At 40.3% G+C, this 7,621-nt stretch overlaps 1 protein-coding gene across 4 annotated transcripts; it reads right to left on the minus strand.

Moving 5' to 3' along the window:
* Positions 1–806: 806 nt before the first annotated feature.
* On the minus strand, positions 807–6,597 carry slc14a2 (solute carrier family 14 member 2). Of its 4 annotated transcripts, none has more exons than XM_071525647.1 (10): positions 6,426–6,597; positions 5,755–5,817; positions 5,170–5,359; positions 4,175–4,364; positions 3,606–3,734; positions 2,810–3,002; positions 2,459–2,606; positions 1,902–2,036; positions 1,679–1,728; positions 807–1,585 (listed from the first exon to the last, which is right to left on the minus strand). In XM_071525647.1, the coding sequence occupies exons 1-10, from the start codon at positions 6,447–6,449 to the stop codon at positions 1,172–1,174; spliced, it is 1,536 nt and encodes a 511-aa protein (XP_071381748.1). In that variant the 5' UTR covers positions 6,450–6,597; the 3' UTR covers positions 807–1,171. The 4 variants fall into 4 exon arrangements, with proteins under 4 accessions (XP_071381748.1, XP_071381747.1, XP_071381749.1 ...); XM_071525646.1 differs by having other exon boundaries at positions 5,749–5,817; XM_071525648.1 differs by having other exon boundaries at positions 5,170–5,378; positions 5,749–5,817; positions 6,426–6,596.
* Between the last annotated feature and the right edge of the window lie 1,024 nt (positions 6,598–7,621).

Raw genomic sequence — 7,621 nt, forward strand, 5'->3', positions numbered from 1 at the left:
CTCCTTTCATTTAAACAGGTTGTTTGTCACTATCATTGTATAATGAAAATAAGATAGGCTATTGAATGTATATGTAGAGTATCTGTTGAATGTTTAATCCTCTTATGATCTCTTGCACAACATGTGAGTCACTGTTAAATTCTTGTACCATGTGTCCAAAAGGTACTTATCAGTTGATGTGTTTGAAAATGGAGGAAGAGTTCAAATGGTGGGGTCATCAATTATTATTTTGTACTATAATTAGTAGAAAATGCCATGGTTCTTTCAAGAAGTTAACAGTCACATATCAACTCCTTTCTAGGAAATTATTAGGAAGTAGCAGACAAGGAAAATAAAGCCTTGTAACAAGAATGCATTAACTAACCAACGTTAAAGTGTGTTAGAGTCACAGATTGTCATTCATGACAGATGGAACTGGACATCTCCCATGTCTGCTAAAACAGCAGTTTTAGACAAATCAAATGTCCAGTGAACTATTGAACAGCAGTGTGTCATGTTCACCACTACAGAAGAGGATTAGGACAAATTTGAGTTCTGAGATTAATCTGAGAATCCTGAGAATAAAGTCAGAATTATGAGATTAAAATCGGAAGTCTGAGAATAAAGTCAGAACTCTGAGTTTAAAGTCAGAATTCTGAGATTAAAGTTCTGACTTTAATCTCAACATTCTGACTTCATTCTCAGAATTTCCATCCATCTCAGAACTCAAATAGATGTTTCACATGTGGTCCTAATCATCTTCCATAGTTGCAACTTTATTTTGGTATTCTTTGCTATGAAATCTGCAGAAGAAGAATACACCGACATGGACCAGACTGAACTTTTATTATTTATTTAAAAAACTATATACATTTCATTTTATATTATATGCAATTTACATAGAGAATGTTTTACATAAAACATTTGTGTTCCACAGTCATCCAGTCATCCACTCATACCATAAACCTCAGCAAGCAGAAGTAACATGTGTTTTCAACAAATTGTAAAGTATACAAATAATAAAAATTTTGAAAGAATCACTATAAAGACACATCCTTCATACATCTATATTACGAGCCATTCAAAAATCATTCTCTCTCCCTCTCTCTTTCTCTCTGTGTTTCTCTCTCTGTCTGTGTGTGTGTGTGCATATGTACAGACATACATTAGTGCAGAAAATGTGGTATTTACATTAAACATAATTTGCGACGGTGTCTTCGTTTTTTGTTGTTTCTTCTTCCTCAGTCACTTGCTGTCCCACCTCTGACACAAAGTCTTCAATGTCTGTGTCCTCATTTTGTCCCTCTGACGCATCACTCATCAGTTTCCCTTCTTCCATTCTTTCAAACTCAAGCTTGAGTTGCTCTTTCTCATTGAGTATATTTGCTTCTTCGACAGCTTTTTGCTGCTCCTCTCTCTCTTTCCTCTCTTTCTCCTGCTTCTCCATTTTCTCCTGCTTCTTGAGCTTCCAGTAGAAGCCCAGGTTTTTCTCGGGGTAGTTGACCTTGGCCAGCGGCAGCTTGAAGATCTTTTTGGTCTCCGTAGTGATCAGGAGGAAGGTAAGAGCCGAGAGACAGAAAGGCCAGGTGCAGGCTGGCAGACCAAACTGTAAATGACAAGACACATGAACTTGCAGTTAGCGACTTGTGTTTGTCATGAGCTGATACAGGAGGGGGTTTGAGAGAAGTTGTGAACTTACTGTGGACATAAGGTTGGCAATGGCTGAGCCGAGATACGCACAGAAAAAAGCTGAGGAGGAGAAGAGTAGAGGTACAGTAAGACACTCACAGAGTATGACCCTGATTACATATATTTAGTTGCCCACTACAGTGTTGCCCATCGTTACACATCATGTGATCATACTGTCTGAATTACACGTGTTTAAAGGTAGCGTACAGCGTATCCACTGTACGTCTACTCACCACAGGTGAGGGCGAGCAGGTGCACCTGCCAGGTGAGAGCGTAAAACATTCCTCCGATGGCAATGCAGGCTAACACACAGTTGTATCCCCAGAGGCCAAAGTAAATGTTCTCAAATGGAGCAGACAGAGCCAAGCCTTTAAAACATACACACAAAGCTTTTAACGAGAGCCATCAAGGAAGTGCCAAGTTCAATTTAAGACATAAAGGAAATCTTGGATAATGTTGATAAGTGTTAATTATAAATGGTGATATATAATGCGAGAATTTCTGCCATTGCTTCTTGAAAAAGTGAAGGAGATATTGAGAAATATAGGTGCTTACATATGAGCTTCAGTAACTGCTCAATTCATGTGATAAGCATGCAAAAAAGCAAAAATATGTCCTGTTTATGTTTCCAATGATACAAAGTACATTCTGATTGAAGTGACTTTAGGACATTATGAATATATTTAAAAAGGGGAGATACAGAATTACTTTTACATTAGTTCATTTTCCACACTCTTCCTATCCTGGCTGCCTGTATGGCCTATGCTGTTATCAAGCCCCCTCCTCTCACCTGACACCATGCCCACTGCAGATCCCAGCACAGCATGGGCACAGGTGATAGGGGAGGAGATGAAGAGTGAGATGATGAAGATTCCTCCTGTCCAGGGGTTGTCACAGCCGTAGACCTGGCCTATTCCCACAGGCACAGATCTGAAGAGCTGAAGAGATACAGACAGAACGCTTAAATCCTATTGTGCATTCAAAACAGACCACTCTGATTAAAATACCTGGTATGTGTGAAGGTGTGTGAGGTGTTCACACGCATACACGCAGGACTAAAGCATCTAGAGCATACCGTCCCACTCTGACACGTTCAGAGAAGTATGACACAAGGACAAACACACCCTGGCCCGTCTCTAACCTTGGCTACATCGATGTCGGCCCAGGTGATGTTGGGCAGCTCGGAGCGCGGCTCGATGAGGACCTGGGGGAAGTGGTGGTTGTAGTGGCCGGTTGCCACCATGTGAAGACACACCAGGATGTTGAAGGGCAAGGTGAACACTGGCAGGTCCCAGCGACTGTTAATAGATGCCAGGGCACTGGACACGATTGGGCTGGGACACAAGGAGACAAGACAAGATAATATTTCAGTCCAAATGGATCGTCATCAGGTGTTTGTCCTGTGTTTTTGTCCTTCTCTACTGTCACTTTCATAGTTACTTTCCCCACAATAGGAATTCTTATTATCAATTAACATAACATACCACAGGTACAGATGTGTGAAATAGATAAATATAACTCTGATAGTATAAAACAGGCCATTGCCGAAAGGAAGATGGTGTTGATAAAGAGCTAATGCCAAAAGATGCCAGTGCAGAGCATGACTGTGGTGATGTCAACCTGCTCTCTCTATTTAAGCGACATAATTAAAAAGGTTGATTTGCTTCCAACGTGTTGTAACTGAATGGGGTCAGCGGTGATTCACTGAGGTCTGACTGTTGACATCGGGGAGTCTTCGAATACAAGCGCTGATCTGAGACCAGCTAGACTCTAAAGCCATGAAATTTATACGGTCATGTGACTTGATAGTGATCCAGCACTTCTATTTTAGGAAATTTTTAAGCGTGCGTGCCCAGGTCTTTTGTCATGTGAGATGTGAGGTATTGTGGTTTGGCAAACACACACAAACTCACAAACACACAAACAGAGCTGCTCACCACATCATAGACATGAAGATGTTGGGTAGCAGGAGCCACCAATACCAGTCTCCTGCGTTGGAGAACACAGCCATCAGCAGGCCCACCAGGATGCCGTTGTACCCATACAGTCCTGCAGCTATTGCACCCCTGACAGAAACACAGATATAATTTTAAAGATATGTGAATGAAGGAACAAATGAACAAAAACATGGGATTACATTGCATAGCAAACAAAAAGTAATGGGTAAGGCTCAGCAGGAGGGGGACCCGTGAATGACCCAACAGCCCCTGGCAAGGTAAAACATTAGTGGATAAGATCTTGTGGGCGGTGTAAGTGTGAGTGAAGGTGCATTGTCAAGGTAAAGTCAGTGAAATTATGGGAGAGCTGAATTCACTGATGGTATTGTGGGCCTCATACAATGAATAAACTGTGATGGGACATGCTTAACCCCAGATACCTGCTCCCAAAGGTTAGTTATATTAGATTCTTTGCACTGGTAAATTTCACTATGTTTTTTGCAATTTTATTATGATGTATCTGCAGGCTATGTTGCATGAATTGTGTCAGAATAGTTGAGTGCTCAAACCTGCTCTGTCGCAGTATGAGGGCAGAAATGGTGGCGAAGAGCGTGCCTACAAAGCCGTTGAGGGCCCACCAGTAGTTCTGCAGGATGAGGCCACCGAAAATGATGAGCCCACTGAGAGGGTTGTTGACGAACATCACCTGGGCCGCTCCACGCAAAACCCAGTCCAGCAGCTGCAGCAGGAAAAACTGCTCTGTAGGAGGGAAACGGAGAAGAGTGCCAAGAGAGAAAGTTCAGCCAGGTTCCCAGAGCTGCTAATAGGCTTCCAACAGTGAATGTTCTGTGAGTTTTAGTATTGTAAGGCTCAGGGTCACATAGCTGGGAGCAGCAGAAAACAATTCTTGTTGGTTTTTCAACTTCAAATTTAAACTGGTTCATTAATACTTTAAAGACCATCTGAGCGATAGCAATGATAGGCATCCTCAACTTTGCACAGTGAGGATGACAAGGCTTTGAAAACTATATATACTCTTTTACTGGATGGAGACAACTTATGTTAAAGGCCACATTTCTTTCATTGTTTTCATACTATTTTCTCTGTACAAAGCAATATCTTAAGTTATGTAAGAGTTCCTGTCATCACTTGGTGGCTTACACTTCATTGTTTGTGGTGTATGCCTGTTTCCTTATATACTGTATATACATCTGTCATAGTCATGTCTCTCTCCACTTAATTTACCCAAGGGTGGAGTGGCTGAGGCCCATTGTCTCCAAACACACATTCATACCTGGAAGAAGCCCAGCAAAACCACAGTCTTCCACTGTTAGCCTCAAACAGCAGTTCAGGGGTTAAATATGTTGCTCAAAGGTGCAGTGACGGTGTGTGTGGCGAGTACAACTCATCCCTCCCTCACACAGCGCAGAATATCCTGCAATCATAATCTTGACTCAATAACTTTCAGGATATTACTGCTCTACTGCTCTTATGGGGGGGTAATTGATATTTGTCAAATGGGATGATTTTGATGAAAGTAGTTATGCAGTCAGTATTTTCTTACTTTCCATCCATTTTCCAAACACCTTCATGTCTCCAGAAAAGTATGAGACCCCCTTGAGGAAGCGGGCTCTGGCCCTCTGGAGGGTTGTGGGTCCTGCAGGCGGCGCAGCATCTGTCTTCTCTCCCTGCGACTTCTCATGCTCAGACTTTAGGACAGGGTTTGCCATCAGGGGCTGGAGTTCGTGGAGGTGCTGTTGTAGAGAGAATAGACTGTATATATATTTGAATCATGTAAAAATGCATACAGTGTAGTCCCATCATCACAAAACTAGAATCTCACATGCCAGACATTTCCACTTGTTTAACCCACTCAGGATGGGTTGGATTAGGTCAGGTAAGAAAAGACCAAAAAAATCTAAATGGTAACTGATTCTGATTTTATTACTTCTTACATCCTGGACTGTGTCTGGTTTCAGTGTATCAGTTTGCTTTCATGGCAAGAAAATTACAACATAAGTTGTACAGTAAAAGTTACGATGAATAGGAATAAGGAATTCATGTTTATTCCAAAAGTTCCCAAAACTTTCAAGAGATATCAGTTGGGGTTTTTTTTGACAATTGCATAACATTGCCTCCTTACTGTAACTGTGGTGTGAGAGTTCTGGGGCAGCAGGACAGAAGTGGAGCAGCTGATATTCTTTTGAATATCCTGGAGAAGAGGGAAGTCAGCGACACGTTAATTCTTCTTCATTGCTTATGGCAAGAATTTATGTATTTTGGTAAACTCTTCTGAAATTCAAACAATGAAAATGATAATGCATTCTATTCCTTTACTTGATTGTATCATACTGTATGAATAACAAGTGAAAAAAATATAATCTAATTTCTTAAGAATATTGAGTGTGGCTCTATTTACAGCGCAGGACGAGACACGGTTGGTTTTAGAAATGCAGATGGCAGCTTTTTAAATTCATCCTTCATTCATTCAGAACTTGATTTTTGATTTGGTCACTATTGTACTACTACAGTTTAGGTGTATTATTTGAGTTAAGTTTTTTAATGAATCATTAAGGGAATAAATTTGGGAAATTAATAAAGTAATAAAATTAATGAATTAATCATCATCAGCAACACTTGATTTTGTATCTCTCTGATGAAAAAATAACTAATAATGCAATCAGCTGACTTGCGCCTGAACTTCAATAACTTTCAAGCCTGTCTAAAAGTCACACATTCACTGAAGCACACAAGTATTCAGTTGTGCTATTGGGTGAGTGTGAGAGGAGAGGGAGAGCAGCAAGTTGCGAGTGTTCATACCTTTGTGCAGTGTGGTCCAGGCATATGTTCCAGGGTTGGTGCAGGGTGTGACGGCTGCCAGCTTCTCTCAAGCTGTACTTGGAAGACCTCAGCTGAACCTTTTATAGCAACAGACAAAACCCCACCTCTCCACTGCTCTCCTCTCCACCTCTCTCGTCCTCCGCTTCTTTCCCCCTCCTCATCTTCGAAATGAATGCCGGTGCTCAGCGACAACAATCAGAATGTCACTACGTCACACCCACTTCTCTCTCTCTCTCTCTCTCTCTCTCTCACACACACACGAACACACACACATTAACACACACAAATTTGCCTTTGGCTTCTGTTTTTTTCTGCTAGAGTTACAGTTTTTCACAATTGTTTACACACTAAAACTGGAACTTGGGACACAATCACTGAAACCTGAAACTCATTTATTAAATCCCTAAACCAAGTCTGCAAACCTACAAGCACATTTTCTGCTTTTCACTCAGTTTGCAATTCTCTATCACACTTTTTGCAAAACACTACACACAGTAATGTGTAGTTTTCTCTCATTCTCTACATTAGGCACAACATTCAAAAACTAAAATCACGTGCTCATTTGGAATCACATCCACACTGTAAACCCTGATAAGTTCACTTTACTTAAAAAAAAATGAGGAAACTCGTTGCCTTAACAAAACTGAGTAAAGGAAACTAGTTTGTTAAGTAACATGTACTTTTAAGTTTAAGTAGAGAAAACTTGGCAATTTAGAGTAAATTAAACTAGCATTAGTTACTGCAACTCAGAATCATGCTTTCTGATAAATCAATTACTTGAGTTGTCAATACTTATGAATAGTACATCTAACTAATTAATGTAAGTAAGATGAACTAATGAACCCAATTCCTGTTGACTTTGTTTTAAGCTGAAAACACTTGATATTTCACATCCACTACACTTAATTAAATTGAGGAAACTCATTGCCTCAATATTTTTGAGTATAGGCTACTCACTACTTTTATATACAAAGCACATCACAGGTCACAGTTTAAATAATTTATTGTTACACAAACAACAATTTAAAAAAACATTGCACAAATGTAACTGCACAGACCTGCAGGCAAGAAAGCAGAACAATAGTTTAGTTAAGAACACTTTAGATAACAGTTGTATTGCAAACCTGCACATGTGAATTCATTTTTGATAAATGAACTTTCAGTGCACTGAAGGA

The sequence above is a fragment of the Centroberyx affinis genome, unplaced genomic scaffold (assembly GCF_046629955.1).
Source record: "Centroberyx affinis isolate AG114_WGS23_722 - 3 ecotype Tasmania unplaced genomic scaffold, CSIRO-AGI_Caff_v1 ptg001317l_1, whole genome shotgun sequence".
Classification (NCBI taxonomy): Eukaryota; Metazoa; Chordata; class Actinopteri; order Beryciformes; family Berycidae; genus Centroberyx; species Centroberyx affinis.

Bases quoted from the DNA above. Each gene is read 5' to 3' on its own strand.
- slc14a2 (XM_071525646.1), bottom strand. From the start codon at position 6,449: ATGCCTGGACCACACTGCACAAAG. The intron at 3,003-3,605 runs GTGAGCAGCTCT...CTTGTGTCCCAG, and splicing joins ATCTTCATGTCTATGATGTG to CCCAATCGTGTCCAGTGCCC. The intron at 1,586-1,678 runs GTAAGTTCACAA...TGTCATTTACAG, and splicing joins TTGCCAACCTTATGTCCACA to TTTGGTCTGCCAGCCTGCAC.